We start from the raw sequence: 17,904 nt of genomic DNA, 5'->3' as shown, positions 1-17,904 counted from the left end.
AGTACAATATATATTTACGTGTGAAAGGCTAAGCGACATTTTTTGCGACACTAAGTTTCATACATATTTAAAATCAGCACTTTTTTCTATGTTTTTTTCTAACCTTCTTCTTTTCCTATTATACGGCTGCCACCTTTTATTTATCGGTGATGTTGCCAATGTCGAGTAATAATATCAGATACAAAACAAAAATGGACTATTTAATCAATTTTCAGTCAAGGAACAAATAAAAAGAAGTATTTTTAGCCTAGTAAAGTTTTTCGAAACAAAAATGTCGCTTACGTCAATTAGCTTTTCAATGGTCGATATTACGTTTTATTTTAACATACCGCTTGTGATCCTTAAGGGGTGGGCAGAAGCGAAAATATTTCCCGAGGCCCGTGCAGTGGGACAATTGTATAATACAGGGCTGATATTATTATTCTTACTATCGATCCGTACTTAAAATATAATCGTTTATTCAAATAGACCGCAATTGTACTTACTGACAATGGCGGTCCTATACAACGCGAGACCCCAGAGCAGTAAAAAGATCCCCAGTTTTAATAGTTTCGTCGGTAAAATCGTAAAAGATCCAATACATCGCGTGAGACGCCGGGCGGTTGCCACGCTCGCCTTTTTTAATAAAATGACGGGACGAGCTTGCCGTTCGCCTGATGGTAAGCGATACGATCGATAAACAGTAGGAACATTAACACCTTGAATTACAAAGTGCGTTTGTTATTCCACTGCGCTCACTGAAACATGAGAAGCTAAGTCTTATGCCCAGTAGTTACACTGGCTACAGCGTTCTTCAAACCGGAACACAACAGTGACTACACACTGCTGCTTGGCAGAAATAGACATTGCGGTGATACCTACCCAGGCGGACTCTTACATATGAGAGACCTACCACCAGTAAACGCCTCCCCCTAAGATCACCTTTGTACATCGATTAATATATCATCAATTATATATTGCCTACTAAAAGCCCTTGAATTTGTTTAAAAACATTTGTACACACAATAAAACAAAAACAGTTGTAAATCTTCGGTTCATACATTGCTATATACTTAGCAACTCTATTATAAATAATACATAATATAATTAAAATTTATATGCTTAAATAATAGTTTATAAGATGTACTTACGACTAGATTAAGTGAGATTATCAGTTAATACATAGTTTGTGGATTAAATGTGTTTACATGGCATGTTTAGTACATTTTTGAAATCGCTACTTGCAACACTCTTATCTGTAGTATAACCCGCTGCATTAAAGAAGCGAATCTAAAATGGCGGATTGCACTTACTTTGACATATACAGTTAGCATGTAAAATTTCAGTAATTTTTTTTCAAATTAATAATATTTAATAAGCATTCAATCATAACAGGGAGGCTCTCTCCCAACATTTCTTTATTTTTAACTTAACAATAGCAAACAAGTAACAATGGATAAATAACAGAGAAGTATAACAACGAATTCATAAAAAAATCACAGCGCGTCAAGACAGCGTGAAATCAAATGGAGACTGTCTGTAATACACGCCTGAGTGAGTATAGACGGCACTAGTGTACAAGCAAGAGAACATGATAAGCGCCGCCATTTTAGATTCGATTCTTTAATGATACGGGTTATACGAGTAAGAACGTATGTAATTAAAACATTTTGATACTTACACTTTTAATATTTGTATAGTACTGTATATTCAATATATCTTTTAGCCCTGTCTTGTGTATAACTAAGATTAAAAAGGAAGGACATATGAATCATTCACAGTTTGTCGCATTATTTTAAATATAAATAATCTTCAGATCAAGTATTACCCCCTTAGTCATAGACGTTATTTATCTAAGGACAGAGCATTGCTGTGATAACAAGTCTGTTTCTCAGCTTTGTTTATCTGACAACCAACTAGATTAAAGTTGTATCTCAATATTAGCCAATCACAACGGCCCTATGTCTACGCACTGCGAAGGCTACCATGCCGTCACCACTGAGAAAGTCTTGTTATCCCAGCAATACTCCGTTCTTAGGTAAAAAAGTCTATGAATAAGGGTGTTAATATTTATCAGTGGTATACACTTTTGACGGTGTTGCCAAGGTTTTTGGAAGTCCTTATTATTCTCCCGTGAAAACACATTTAATCGACATACTATAACTATTGTCTCTTAATCCCATTAGACGACACCCTCAAGACAATAAAAAAGGAGTTTACAGAAAGGTCTAAGGAATTGGGTTTTACAATTTCTGATATTGTAACTTTGACCAACACCTCAGTTCCTCCGTGACTTCGAAGGCTGCAGTCTTCGAAACGTCGGAAGAAAATTATAATATAAAAACAGCGATGAAACAGTTTTATTTCAACGAAGTATTTGGAAATGAAGTCAAATTGCTGACTAGTGTAGGCGGATACAGTATGAAAATAGACTTATTCTAACATCTACAGCGTGTTTTATAAAGCTGACGCGTGAGGAACAGTTGTGTTTGAACAAACGTTGGATCAAACACGGCCAATATTGGTGCTAATTATAATTACATTAGATTTATAAAATCAGTCCCTATTAAAATCTGGAAAAATGTTTTCAATATTATCGTTTGGAATACAAATATTTGCGTCACATCACCTAGTGCGAAACATTTTTTTTTAAATAGTGCTGCCACTGGACAACGCTAGACCACACACTTAACAGCAGACGGCCGCTAAACAAGAGGAGCTGCGATTGGAATGTCTGCGACATCCACCGTACTTACGAACCTTGCTCCAACAGATTACCATTTTTTCCGCAATTTAGATAACTTTTTAAAAGGAAAAAAAAATCGACTCCGATGTGACAGTCCAAACCGCCTTCAGAGAGTTAATTGATTCTAGCCCAAATAATTTTTAGTAAAAGGATGAATGGACTCCCTATGAGATTTCCGAACGATTTAAAATCTTATAAAAACGAATGTAGACACGTGAAAAACTACAAAAAATACAGCAACTCTAACCTATAAACAGCATTCCACAAATGTTTGATCCAACATCGCAAACACTCCAACATTGGCTGTATTACTACTGAAACCTGATCACACATGTTTATTCTTACTTCCCGGTTTTCTTCTTCTGAAGTTGCCCATTTGCCTCAGTATCTGCATGTTCTCGTCCTCGACTTCCCTATCCATGCCGGAAACACCGGGAACTTGGCCGAATAGCTTTAGCTTCGTCGGTAAGTATATCAAACCTAGTAATGTTATAACTGAAACAAATGTTACAACTGGTTATTTAAAAGAAAAAAAGAAAGACGTTTATTGTTGCGAACAATTATAACTAAAAATTAAAAATAGTGACTAAAGAACATTAAAAATAAACTTATATAAATTCTAATACGGAACCGGCCTATCTTTGATTTTGTTCATTATTCTATATGTAATGATTAATAGTACGAAAAAGAAGCACTCCTGCGAAAACTGCATACAAATTGGTTAAAAAATGGGCGAGTAATTCATATTTCAAATATTTTAACGTGCAAAAGTGGGCGCGATGTGAGGATATCGCTTCATCTCTTTCTTTCGCACTCGTTGTGATTCCCGATGACGTCAAATGAGGGTATTTCGTCTCTTTTCTGTTTCTTGTTAATTACCCGTTCCACTGACATTCAAAGACTTATAACTTGTTGATTTTTTACCAGATTTTAATAATTCCTTCTGTGTTATAATTTATACAGCGTAAATATTTGATAATAGTAAAGAACAAAAATGAGTCCGGTACCCTATTATTGCATCAACAATTTTTCATTCCTTCTATACTTAGACCAGAGATTCCCAAACTTTTCTCATAGACCCCTTTCAAAATTTACTGGCTCCAGTGGATCTTTATTTGGTTTGGCAAAGAAAGTGCATTACAACTACCGTGTTGTAATGTTGAGGTCACCGTGCCTTACGACCCCTGTCAATATTATCTGCCTACGTTGATAGGTGAAGTCAAGCCGACATTTTAGAACTTTACTATCAAAAATGAAAAATTTTCATGGACTCCCGTTTACGAATTGGGAACTCCCAATTTTCGGTCATGCGCAACATAGACCTCCGTCAAGTGTCTCGTGGACCCATGGTGATCTATCTGGACCACTTTGGGAATTAATGACTTAGATTATCTAAAAAGAACACGCCATGTGCTTATTGCTGGGAGCAAAACAGTATCTCATTTTCGTTGTAATTTTTTTTTTTACGTGCACGGCGAAGTGATTTTTCTGCACCTGATATAAGTTATATCAGCTCGTATAGCGAACACCGTACACAAGCCGTTAAAACCCGCTATATTGGCCCAGGTAAGTGTCGCGTTCCGAGATCAGCCTGTGTATATACGGTTCCAACAGGCCGGCATAATTGTGTCGACTGCCGAGGGGTAATCATCCCTTGGTCAGCGTGGTGGACTAAGGCCTTAGGCTCTCAGTAGTAGAGGACTGTGCCCAGCAGTGTGACAGTATGTATTATAGGGCTTGTTATGTATGTAGTTATAAGTATAGCGTGCTGCGTACACGCCCTTGTCGATGGACTAATAAATTAGTGCGCTACGAGCCAGCATTTATTTCACGCGTGTCTCGTATTGCATACTTAACAGGGCTTAATAACGAACATAACTATACTTACTGTTTAAAACGCACGGGAATACCACGTAGAAATTCAAGTTGGTCGAATGGAAATAGAAGGCCTCAGTGAAGTACAAAATGATGGTCAGAGTGAGAGACCAGTAACCCATGGAGACAACTCTGTGAACAAAAAAATATAAATTATACAAAAAGTTAAATCCTAGAAGTGGTGGTATACACTGGTGGTAGGTCTCTCATATGTGAGAGACTGGGTAGGTACCACCGCAATGTCATCTGCCAAGCAGCAGTGTGTAGTCGCTGTTGTGTTCCGGTTTGAACATAGTAGCCAGTATAACTACTGGAGATGATAAGACTTAACATCTCATGTCTCAGTTGGCGAGCGCAGTGTAATACCAAACAATACTTTGTAATTCAAAGTGTTGGATGGTGTTTCTACTGTTTACGGGCGGTCGTATCGCTTACCATCTGGCGAACGGCAGGCTCGTCTCGTCATTAAAAGCAATTAGATAAAAAAGAAAAAAAGGTTTTTTATTGTTTTTATTTTTTTTTACTTTAATACTTTTTATGCTTCCAGCATAAAAAGTATTACAAACGCGTTATCGCTACCACCACTAAGGAGTGAGTGGAACGGTTAGTTTGGTGTCATTGCTCTTAGGTCGAATGTTGAAACGATACATCATGACTTTACTAATAAAACGCTGTATAACGAAACAACGTCTGATGATCATTCGATGATGATTTCTTAAGTTTACGCGAATGTTATTCATTAGATGTTTTGTCTCGCACCTTCTAAATGTAATTTTTTTTTTCTTTTTATTAGTTCCACAAAACTGGTTACAAACACATAACATTCATAAAATAAAGTTTTAATACAACTTTCAAAATATTTGCAACCTTCTGGAAGTGAACACGACATGCACAAATTAGAAATAACATGAATGAATATGAGAAATCGATAATCCCTTATGAGGTATGCGTTACAAGTTGAGTATCTAGGTTAAATTATATATTTTTGAATATGTTCAACTTAGCTGAGGCTGAGGCTTAGGTTAATGATTCAATAAGGCGAAATAAAACATTGAATTATTAGACATATACACCTTTTTTTATATATATGTATGACAATGTGACCCCTCTGCACCTGACAGTAAGTTGAATGGAGTCCAATAGAATGTCGACTGACGAGAGATGATTACCCTTCAGTCGACACAATTATGCCTGTTAGAACCTGATATACACAGGCTGATCCCGGAACGCGACACACGTGGGCCACTATGGCGGGTTTTAACAACTTGTGTACGGTTGCTAACTGGGCGAATATAAAATATATCTTACGAATAATAATCAAAATGGCAGCTGTTAATTACTTACGGTCTGTAGTGTATGTATAGAGTACAGTGTATGAGAGCTAATGCCTTCAGCACGGAATACATCCCCAGCATCCTGGATATAGTGTAGTCACCTGGAACGTGAATAATTTTTTTTATTAGACAAATAATCTAAGTACTGGCAATCTAAGTATATTTTATTTTTTTTAAGGCATCTAAGTATTTTTAATTCAAAAATAGAAGGTTCTTCATTTGAAATGTTTTTTTTTTTATTTTTGTTGCCGTGAAACTCAGTAATTTAATAACTGATTTAGATTTTTTTTATATTGTATGAAAATGGATTCTTTTTTAGCATAGTATCTTCTACATGTTACGGAAATATTCAGTTGGTAAAATTTTTCTGCTGTATTTTTGTTTAAAAAATCTACACATTTATAGAAACCCATAATAAATGTCGTACAGTCAGCTTAAAATTCAAATCACCTTTAAACTTATGTGTTATCAACAATTGTTTTTTATTCACTAAAACAAAATTCAAAAGGTTAACTTTGTTTTAGGGAAAGAAAAAGGTATATTTTAATTGAAGTCTGTATTTTAATTCTTCATGCAGACATGGTACAGTGACCCAACTACACCTAATGATAAGTTGAGTAGGGACCAATGAAATGTCACGTAACAATAGATGATTATCCTTCAGCAGTCAACACAATTATGCCTGACGGAATTGTTTATACACAGGCTGATCGCGGAAGGCGACACACTTACATGGGCTACTTTGAAGTTTTTTATTCAGCTACTTTTGTGGCTGACTGTACTTGGACACTGGCTTGGAAATTGAAACCAAAACCCAATCCATAGTCTTTATACTATTCAACTAGAGAATTTAACTATCTAGCATGAGGACCAAATTTTACTTGCTGGCCAGTTACTAAAATTAGTAAGTATTGAGATGAGATGAACCTCAGTTTTAATTTAAAAAAAAACTATAAATAACAAAAAGTTTTGCCTTTTCTTAAGTTATAAAACATTTGGCTTATAAACTTATAACTGGCTGTAAGCAAAAGTAGATTACGGCCGCAAAACAAAAATTCAGCGGCCGAATATCCGATTATCCCTTGCTACAAGTCGGATATTTGGCATCCGGCATTCAGCCAAAAAAGTGTCATTTGTGCACTAGATATTTATAAATCGTTATTCGCAAATATTACTTATGACTTGGCAGCATGGTCTTCGATCTTAGCCGGTTACTGTAACGAGTACGAAAACTATGAAAAATTAATACTCACCATCCAATTGTTCATTGTCCCCATTAGGGCCCAAAAATGATCTCCGTTCTATATACGATCTTCCTGCAGTTCCTAAGTCCATAAAAGCTACAAACGCTATCCAACCGCGGAAAGCGTATAAAACCTTATTTTGTACAGCCATAATTAAAAAAGTACAAAAGGAAAGAGTCTTTATCTAAAACTATGCCGTAATGTTATTTACATAAGGCAATATTCACGAGGTTTGTATTAACCGGGCGGTATCACTGTGTTTAACATGTCGCGGGCACGTTTCCGTGGTGAACGCACTGCAGCATTTTACCTGCATCGTGGTTTTTCATCATTTAATACGATTAAATACGAAAATATCCACTCGCGCAGAAGCGGCTCATGTCAGCTGTCTGTTTGACAATTGGTCTTCGGTGTTGTCCGTGCTGGCATAAAAAAATCTGTAAAACATATGAAAAATTCCAGAAGATTACGTCATTATGCAAATATTTTATTTCTTAAAAACAACCTCAATATAAAGCGTGTTTTTTATTGATTTTATATTTATGTAAATGCGTTCAAATATATTGATATAAAGATTTTTTGTTAGATAAAGCCAATACTTTGTAGGTTGTAAAACGTTTTATAAGTAAATCCGAAAATAATCAATATAAGAGAAATCCCCTTGATAATGTTAATCAATTTGGTTTAAATACATAACATTTTATGTGACTATCTATACCTATAGTTAAATTGAATCAAGTACACGGGCGCGGCGCGACGGTAACAACCTGTTAATGATTTTATGAACCAATTAAATAGATGCGTTGTACGCATGCTTTAATTTTACGAACTATTGATGAGGTTACTTGAATTAGGGGCGCGTTTTAATATAATATATTTAATGCATAACGAAGCGCATACTTTAATAAGCCATGAGATTGTACTATTTTTAAATATTTCGTCTTTTGTCTGATAAGAAGTTTCCTTTGTAGTTTGGCAGAGTTGAAAGATCGGATGTTGCCACAGTTAAAATTGTTACGTTATCCGTCCTCAACTGGTCACAATATACCTAAAAATACCGTCGCCATATTGGTATTGTCAAAAAGTTCGGAATATATCTGTGCGAATGAAAAAATGGTTTCTCGTTTTATAATAAACGTATTGAACGCGATCGTGTGATCGATAGCAATCTACATAGACTTTAGATGTTCCGTTCGTCTTTATTATTGTGTTTATCGGTTGGCGTATGATGTTTTCTATGGAGAAATGTATGGGTCGCAATGGGTCTGGTGCCTCGGAGTCGGATCTCATCGGCGTTCCCGAAGGTCTAAAAGACATGCCTTTAGAGGAGATGGCGGAGGCGGCCGTGGCCTCCGCGGTCGCCGCGGTTTCGGACGAGATAGGTGACATACTCAAAGACGAGCTGGGAGATGCCGATCGTGCTGACCGCATCGGTGCTGAGTTAGCAGACCTCAGCGCGGAGCTGGGCCTGCTAGCCGGGCTGGCGGACGAGCCGCAGCAAGACTTCCCCTCGCTCTACGATATAGCGGTACGGTATTCCACTTTTGCTGTTTACATTTTTTATTCTACCACGGCCGATGACCCCTAACGCTGAATTTTACTTTTGATTTTAGGTAAACCTGTTTGTGTCAGGGTGTATTGTCTCTGGTTCATTGTGGCAAAACCTGTTATGAAATTACTCTCGGTTTTAATGTTATAGTAAATAATGTAACCCCACATCTTTAGTACAACAACCATTTATGTACTATAAGAATGTCTAATTCATCAAACATAATCAATATTAGTCTTAATACTCTGATATGACTATCCATACCAGGAAAAATATATTAGATGAACCCTATAAAATTTTGATCTGTTAGGGAACTGAACCTTGGACCTCTCAGTCCATAATATATAATGCCAGACCCAGATTTTTTATCTATTAGTTTACTTTGCTATTTAAATATGACCCTCTTACTCAAATCATTTTGACAATCAATTACTGATATATGTACATAAAACAATGGGGATAACTTAGTAATTTATTAACATATACAGTCACAACCGAATCAATAAAAAAACAAATAAGAAACGATTTTAAGAAAAAAAAACAAAACTGCCTGGGCGAGGCAATAAAACCAAGTTATTTGCATTCCTATTTATCAATTGTGAAATATTTCCAGGTGTATGTTTTTATAATTTTTAAACATTAAAATAGGAACGTAAAGACACAATTGGCAAGCATAAATATTAAACACTAGCTTTAGCCTGTGGCCCTGCTCATTTAAAAAGGTTTTCGAGGATAAATATTTTTCTAAGATAAAAATAGCCTATAGCACTTGGGAGTAATGTAGTTTTGTATTAATGAAAACATTTTAAAAGTCAATGTAGTAACTCCTGAATTAATGCATTCAAACAAACTCTTTAGCTTTACAATCTTAGTAAAGATTAACAAATAGATAGATAATTCTCAAGAAATTTTGTGTCTTGTGTCTTGAGTTATAGCTAACATTATATGTATTTATTATCAATTAAATATTTTTATTTCAATGACAATTATCTAAAGTAAAAGTATTGTATAAATTAAACATTCATATATTGTCACAGAGAAAAGAAATTTGGGTAAATTTAATGCTTCAATTATTCCCTCACCTTGTCTCAAGGTACAAAAATGATTTGAAATATAAAATTCAAAATAGGCATACATTGATATGCCAATGCTTTTATCGCACTATTGCAAAAATAGACTTTAATAGTGCAATTATTTAAAATATAGAAAATAGAAAATCAATGCAAGTGTTTGCCCATCAAAATAAAATAATTTCCTAACGTTAGGAACATTTGATTTATGACCATACCAAATGATTTTCATAATAATTATCATTTGTTTGAAAAACCTGTAAACACTCCGTGTTTGTATGTAGGTTTTTTCTGAACACTAAATAAAGCCCATACAAAATAGTATTCAGTTTAATATATTATATTATTATAGGAAAAAGTTTGCATATGAAAGGGTTTTCATTTTTTATATTGTGGGGAGTGATGTGTATTTTTAAAATGCTTGAGCAATCTAAAGTTATAGGCCAGTGTTTTGTAGTTTTAATTATAATTACCATACCCTCATTCAGTTGAAAAGAAAATGATAATTTGAATTGGTTTATGTTTTTTGCAGCTTTTCCAAAACATATTTGTTATATTTAGTCCTTTTGCCAGCCTAATAATATCATGACAACAGCAATAAAGTGAAAATTTAAATTATAAACTAATGAACAAAGTAAATACAATAGATATAGAAAATTGGGAAAATATGCCAATATGCATAAAAATTAAGGTCATTTTTGAGTTTTTTTTTAGTTAGAACAGACTATAAGATATTTCTTGTTATTATAATTAACCCTTTGGAAGCTAGTACAATGAAAATTGCATAGCTTCAGCTGTTTATTTTTTTAAATTGATCAAAATATAGTGTTGTGTTACATACTTCAGAGATTTTATGTAATATATTATCCAACTATGGTGTCTCTCATGTGTGAGAGTCCATTTGGGTATGTACCATCCCAATGCCTAGTTCTGCTGCCAAACAGCAGTGTGTAGTCACTTGTGTACCGGTTTGAAGGACATTGTAGCCAGTATAGCTACTGGACTATAAGACTTAACATATCATGTCACAAGATAGCGAGCACACTGGAATACCAAACAATACTTTGTAATTCAAGGTGTTGGTGTTTCTACTGTTTATGGATCGTATTGCTTACCATCAGGCGAACGGGAAGCTTGTCTCATCATTCAAAGCAATAAAAAAAATGGAAGTTACGCCGTTGCGGCAATCAGTCAATCGAAACGTCATAATATAAAGAAAACATTATGCCATCAATTATAAATAAGCAAATACATCAATAAGAATTTTAAAAGAAAAATATGTTTTTTAGTACTCATATTTTTGTTACCTATTAGCTTTGTTTTTATAATTTTGCAAATTAGTCTTTTGTAATGTTTTTAAATAATTATTAACATAATGACGCAATCAATAATATGTACTATGTAATATAGTATGCAAGCAATGTTAATTGGTATTTGTAAAGAAAAAGCTCTTGAATGTATATGAAATAGTTTAAACATCTTAAAGTATTCATATTGTATTGTTCATTATAGTGTTTATTTAATTATATCTGCAATGATGTAAAATGAAGAAAATACTAGATGATTAATATTAATATATATTCATGAAATATAATTGTATCTTATTAATATTGCAACTAAGAAAGATTTTGAAATTTTTTTGTTTGTAAAGTAGTAATCACAGAAACAACTGAATGGATTTGGATGAAATTTGGGATATGGGTAAACCATCACCATGATCAGCCGCATGATATCCATTGCTGAACATGGGCCTCTCCCAAAGATTTTCAGATCAACCCATTAGGTACACCATGTCCTGGATTAATACGCGAGACATGTTTTTTATTGTTTTTAATACTGAGACGAGCTTGTCGTTCGCCTGATGGTAAGCGATGCGACCGCCCATATACATTAGAAACACCAACATCTTGAATTACAAAGTATTATTTGGTATTCTGCTGCGCTCGTCTGAGATATGAGATGTTAAGACTTATTATTTCCAGTAGTTACACTGGCTACAATGTCCTTCAATCTGAAACACAACCGTGACTACACACTGCTGCGGCAGAAATAGACATGCGGTTCAAATTACAATTAATAAAATTATTAATGTATATTTAAATTCAGTCATTTTCTACACCTGTGGATTGCACATACTTTTCCACTATAATATCTCTTGCATGGCTGGTTTCCATTGAGACTGACCGCTGTGAACGAAATTCAGCTGGGAAGGATTCATTCATTCATAATAATTAGTAAGCTAATGAATGGATTATGTTAATTAAATGTTTTCTTAAAAATACTGTATTTTAAGTGTCAATATCAAAATATTTTTTTAAAACATATTAAGTAGGAAACATAAGATATTTTATATTATAAAGGGTCTTTGAATTGTCGATATCATTGTATAGATCAGATTTTCAGGGAAATTTGTATCTAAGTGTGAATTAAAATGTCAAATAACCAGAGTTTGAACTTTAAATTGATCATTGATCCTTTTATAGAATTGATATATGCATAGTGAGATATTTTGCATTGACTTGTTAACCCATTCAAAACATGTTTGGGTTCAATATTCTTTGCACGTTTTGTATGCCATCAATGACTAATGCCATCTTAAATGTAAAATAATTCTTTATTATCTACAAAAATAAGAAAGATTTTTAAAGTTTCGTCCTAGGGGATATAAACAAGTATTTACTGCAGAGTGACGTCATCATATTACGCTGCGGGCGTGTGAGTGAGATAGAGTGATTCTCATTTCTACCTTCCAATTTGTCATGTAAAATAGTTTGTTGGTAACAAATCTTAATAGGTACACAGGTTATTTAAATTTGGAATAAAGGAAAATTTATGACTGAAAAATTTTATGCAGAGAAATGACTGTATACAATACTGTATAGTGTAGTGTGGACAATGACCGATATCTATAAATGACCTTATTAAAATAGGATTTATGGCGAAAATGGACTAAATAGGATAATGTTTGTAAATAGGCCGTATAGGCCGCGGTCTATGGACGGCAGCCTCTTAGGGGCGGCAGATTTCAGAGAACGTTATAAAGTTTTTCGGGCTAAAGTTTTCCGTTATAAAAGTCACGCTATATATTTTCCCGGGAGCCTATGTTCTTCCCAGGGTCTCAAACTGTCTCCATACCAAATTTAACCTAATACGTTAGGTAGTTTTTAAGTTTAACACTTTCGGGCAGACCGATGCAGCGGGGAACTTTGTTTTATGATATTTTTGTAGAACTTTTTAAGAGGAACAATCCCGTCATACATTATTGTTGCATAACTTTAACCGTTTACGCAGCGCACGCAACAGAAGCTCTCAAAACTAATAAATTGTCCCCGTTTTTGCATTATGTTTCATTACTGCTCCGCTCCTATTGGTCATAGCGTGACGATATATAACCTATAGCACTCCAGGAACAAAGGGCTATCCAACACAAAAATGTTTTTTCAGTTCGAACCGGTAGTTCCTGAGATTAGCGATTACTGCTCCGCTCCTATTGGGCATAGCGTGATGATATATATAGCCTATAGCATTCCAGGAACAAAGGGCTATCCAACACAAAAAGAATTATTCAGTTCAAACTCCTAGTTTCTGAGATTAGCCGTTACTGCTCTGCTCCTATTGGTCATAGCGTGATGATATATAGCCTATAGCACTTCACGAACAAAGGGCTATCCAATACAAAATGATTTTTTAGTTCGAACCGGTAGTTCCTGAGATTAGCCATTACTGCTCCGCTCCTATTGGGTATAGCGTGATGATATATAGCCTATAGCACTCCACGAACAAAAGGCTATCCAACGCAAAAAGAATTTTTCAGTTTGGACCGGTAGTTCCTGGGATTAGCCATTACTGCTCCGCTCCTATTGGGTATAGCGTGATGATATATAGCCTATAGCACTCCACGAACAAAGGGCTATCCAACGTAAAAAGAATTTTTCAGTTCGGACCGATAGTTCCTGAGATTAGGCATTACTGCTCCGCTCCTATTGGGTATAGCGTGATGATATATAGCCTATAGCACTCCACGAACATAGGGCTATCCAACGCAAAAAGAATTTTTCAGTTTGGACCAGTAGTTCCTGAGATTAGCGCGTTCAAACAAACAAACAAACAAACTCTTCAGCTTTATATAATAGTATAGATATACGTACATTCATACATGGGGTGGCGGAAATAAAGTGGCCTACAATTATTAAAAATATAAATACGGTACTGGTACTAAGAAGTAACCCTTCTGAGAAAACTGCATTAAAATTGGTATAGGAATGAAGCAGTAATTTATATTTCAAATATTGCAATGTGTCACGAATGTGGTTATCGCTTTATCTCTTTCTTTCGCACGAATTGTTATCCCGATGACGTCACTTGTGTGTATTGCGCCTCTTTTCTCGTTTCTTGACACTTGTTATCGAAATTCAAAGCTTAACTTGTTTATTTTTTCCGGATTTTAATCAATATTTCTAAATTTCTAAAGTAAATACTTAGTAAACGTAAAGATAGAATTAATTCAAATACGTTATTTTCATTCGCAGATGGGCCACCGCGGCTCTGGCAGCGGCTCTTCATCATCCTCATGGTCAGGTGGCAGGGGGGGTAAGCAGCGGCAATACCCGCAGAGGCCGAAGCGGACGCACCGACGCCGGCCCATTGCCAAGGGGAAGGAGGTATGATTTACATACTACTAGCTTTTGTTCGCGGCTTCTGTGATTGGTTGTTATTGAGATAAAACCTGCCTACACCTTCGTAGATAGAGGCGTGTTGTGTGTGTTTGTGTCCGTGTTAATACGTCTTATTATTCAGGCCTGCCACGGTGGCGTAGTTGTAAGTGTACACGGTACAAGTACGACTGCCGTGCTAAGGTCCTGCGTTGGAATCCCGGGTCGGGCCAAAATATTTGTGACTGGGGTTTTTCCATCTTAAAAATTACACAGTCGCAGCTCGGAGTCAGGAAGTTGGCGGTGTGATACCCCCGTGCCTCGGAAAGCACGTAAAGCCGTTGGTCCTGCGCCTGATCTCTCTCCGGTCATGTCGAATTGCCGTCTCACCGCACTATGAGAGTGAAGGAACAGAGAGTGCTTGTGTATTGCGCAAATACTTATCTCCTGCGTACCTGGCTGATCACCGTTGAGATTGGCCGCCGTGGCCGAAATTCGGCTAGGAGGGATTCATTCATTATTCAGGCCATGCTTGTAATTAAAATATGTTGATGGTGTTTTATTTGCCGGCAGGCACTGCGACGTCGCGGCGCAGGCGCAGGCGGGGCGCGGGGGCGCGCCGCGGCGGCACCCTCCGACGCGTCCGACGTCGGCGCCGACTCCGACTCCGATGACCAGTGGACTGAACTTGATGATGCTTGTAAGTTATATTTATACTACTAAGAGATTGGGTTCCCTTTTGGAAAATTACTGGTGGTAGGTCTCTATGTGAGAGTCCGCCTGGATAGGTACCACCGCAATGTCTATTCCTGTCAAGCAGTGTGTAGTCACTGGTGTGTTCCGGTTTGAACATTGTAGCCAGTGTTACTACTGGACATAATAATTAACATCTCATGGATGGATGGCGAGCGCAGTGCAATACCAAACAATACGTTGTAATTCAAGGTGTTGGTGTTTCTACTGTTTATGGTCGGTCGTATCGCTTACCATCAGGCGAACGGCAAGCTCGTCTCATCATTCAAAGCAATAAAAAAAAAATGCACAATATCTCAGTCATTCAGCCAGCATACCTTTCCATTCATTGATAAACGCGTCACATTCGGGACTCGCATTGAGAAGGGAGAGATTGGAGAGTTAGTGCAACAGTTCGTGGTATTGAAAATTAATAAAGCTGGTAGGTCAGCTAGGTTAGGGCTCATGTCCTCGCCGGTGAGGATCGTGACGCGTTATCCTTCTATTTCCCCCTACTTGCTAGCCCGAGCTGGTTACTTAGGTTTGTACCTTGTTTTCATTATAAATTTTATCCCTAATTTAAAATGTCCATAGTTATATAAGTATATTATTTATTTATTTGGGAAACAAACAGAACAAATTATGACTAAAAATAAATGAATGTAAATTAAGGTTCTTAATCAAACACAGTTTCCACTAATAGGTAATACATACATAGAAGAGAGTAGACGAAAATTAATTAACAATGTTATAAATAAAAAATTGCAAAAAGAAAATAAACAAAATCAATCAAATATGAAAATAATTCAATAGAGGCAAGTATCTAAAAAAAGTAATTGTAATTATTATTATTATTATTATTTTACTCTTTATTGTACAAACACACACAAAAACAAAACAAACAAACAAAAAAAACAAATAATTTATAAACATTACATACATAAATACACATATAATATATACCTACATATTACATACATACAAAAGAAAAATAATAATGATAGTAAAAATAAAAACACATGTATAATACATACATACACATCAATGTATCTGTTTAGTGAGAAAGATAGTAATCTTTGACTAGCTGCTTGAATGATGACAGTGTTTTCGCCCGTCTCACCATAAGAGGCAGCGCGTTCCACAATCGAACAGCTTCAACGGCGAACGATTTGTCCATGAATGTGGTGGTTTGCGCAGGCATTTTTAATCTCAGGTTCACCGACGATCTCAAGGACTTGGGATGTGAGTCATTGAGAAATAAAAATCGTTTTTTTTAATGTGTGTGTAATTGTTATTTAGAAATAACTAGCGACCCGCCCCGGTTCGCACGGGTGCAATGCAGACTATTTAATGGATGTTATTATTATACATATAAACATTCCTCTTGAATCACTCTATCTATTAAAAAAAAACCGCATCAAAATCCGTTGCGTAGTTTTAAAGATTTAAGCACACATAGGGACAGAGAAAGCGACTTTGTTTTATACTATGTAGTGACAATAATTAATCTTATACATTGTTTTGACGTATCATAAGTGCAACTTTGTTCACCTACGTGATAAATAAAGTATTTATTTTTTTTAATAACATGGGTTTATTGTAACAGGCTCGTCGGACAGTTCGTCGATGAAGGAGACTGGAGCAGCGGCGGCGGACTGCGACGCGTACCAGCACGACGACAACGTGAGTACTCGTTATACGATATACAGGGTGTTGTGAAAAATAGGTTTCAATTAAAAATAGGGGATTGACTGATGTACAGGGTGAGAAAAAGAGGGTGTTGACTAATTATTTTACATGTGAAAAATAGGTGTCGATTAGAATACGCAAAAAGGATCCAACCCACAGTATGGTCGAAAATGCGTCGTGTATGCCAAATTAGTTCTAGTCTATAACGTCTATATTTTCCATTAGTAAAAACATCTTAGTCAAAATATGTTAATTTAAACTTTTTATTAACAAAATATAAAATGGAATATTAATGAGCAAAATACGATTTAAACATCAATCTTCACTATTTCAAGTGTTATTTTGTGGGCTGTATACTTTTTGCATATCTACATCCAATTAAAAAGAGGTTATTGACTACTCGTACAGGGTGTTGTGACGAATGTATATCAACTAGTTCTTGTACATGGTGCTGTGAAAAAGGGTATCAACTTCTTGTTGTACAAGGCGTGGTGAAAATAGGTGTTGTGAAAAATTAAAATATTGCCGACCTCTAGGAACCGGATATACACAGGCTGATCCCGGAACGCGACACGTGGGCCACTATGGCGGGTTTTAACACCTTGTGTACGGTGGTCGCTATCCGGGCGAGTATAAAATATATCCTACCACCAACAAATTATTCATGAAAATTTTATATCTCAGATCGACTTGTACAAAACTTTGAAACTAAACTATTTTACGGATTTTATTGCGGGTTTTATATTATAATTTTCTCCCAACGTTTCAAAGACTTTGCAGTCTTCATGGTCACAGGGACTGAGGTGTTGTTCATCCGCAAAGTCAAATTTACAATTTCTACCTACATTTTACAATTATACAAATTTTAACTGTTGGTGGTCCGATCTACGCAGAATGAGCTCACAGTGTCTTGAAGTCGGGGGACAATGTATAATGTTAAAACAGCGATAAAATTCGAAAAATAGTTTAATTCCAATGTCTAACATTCGCGTACACATAAATCATTTTTGCAAGACTGTTCACACAATATGTGC

At 35.8% G+C, this 17,904-nt stretch overlaps 2 protein-coding genes across 2 annotated transcripts in view; one reads left to right on the top strand and one right to left on the bottom strand.

The window, feature by feature from the left end:
* Positions 1-110: 110 nt before the first annotated feature.
* LOC115453854 lies at positions 111-7,587 on the bottom strand. The gene is made up of 4 exons (XM_030182583.2): positions 7,188-7,587; positions 5,945-6,035; positions 4,614-4,732; positions 111-3,220 (listed from the first exon to the last, which is right to left on the bottom strand). Exons 1-4 carry the CDS (start codon positions 7,327-7,329, stop codon positions 3,051-3,053), a joined length of 522 nt encoding a protein of 173 aa, XP_030038443.1. The 5' UTR covers positions 7,330-7,587; the 3' UTR covers positions 111-3,050.
* Positions 7,588-8,227: 640 nt separating this feature from the next.
* Positions 8,228-17,904, top strand: part of LOC115454085 — a 55,108-nt gene continuing 45,431 nt past the window's right edge. Inside the window, exons 1-4 of the mRNA XM_037437243.1 lie at positions 8,228-8,706; positions 14,327-14,458; positions 15,023-15,149; positions 16,788-16,864. Coding sequence (XP_037293140.1) covers positions 8,404-8,706; positions 14,327-14,458; positions 15,023-15,149; positions 16,788-16,864 — 639 coding nt within the window. The 5' untranslated portion in view covers positions 8,228-8,403. The remainder of the gene's footprint in view (positions 8,707-14,326; positions 14,459-15,022; positions 15,150-16,787; positions 16,865-17,904) is intronic.

This window comes from Manduca sexta, chromosome 1 (genome assembly GCF_014839805.1).
Source record: "Manduca sexta isolate Smith_Timp_Sample1 chromosome 1, JHU_Msex_v1.0, whole genome shotgun sequence".
Taxonomy (NCBI): Eukaryota; Metazoa; Arthropoda; class Insecta; order Lepidoptera; family Sphingidae; genus Manduca; species Manduca sexta.
This window is presented reverse-complemented; position numbering and strand designations above follow the sequence as displayed.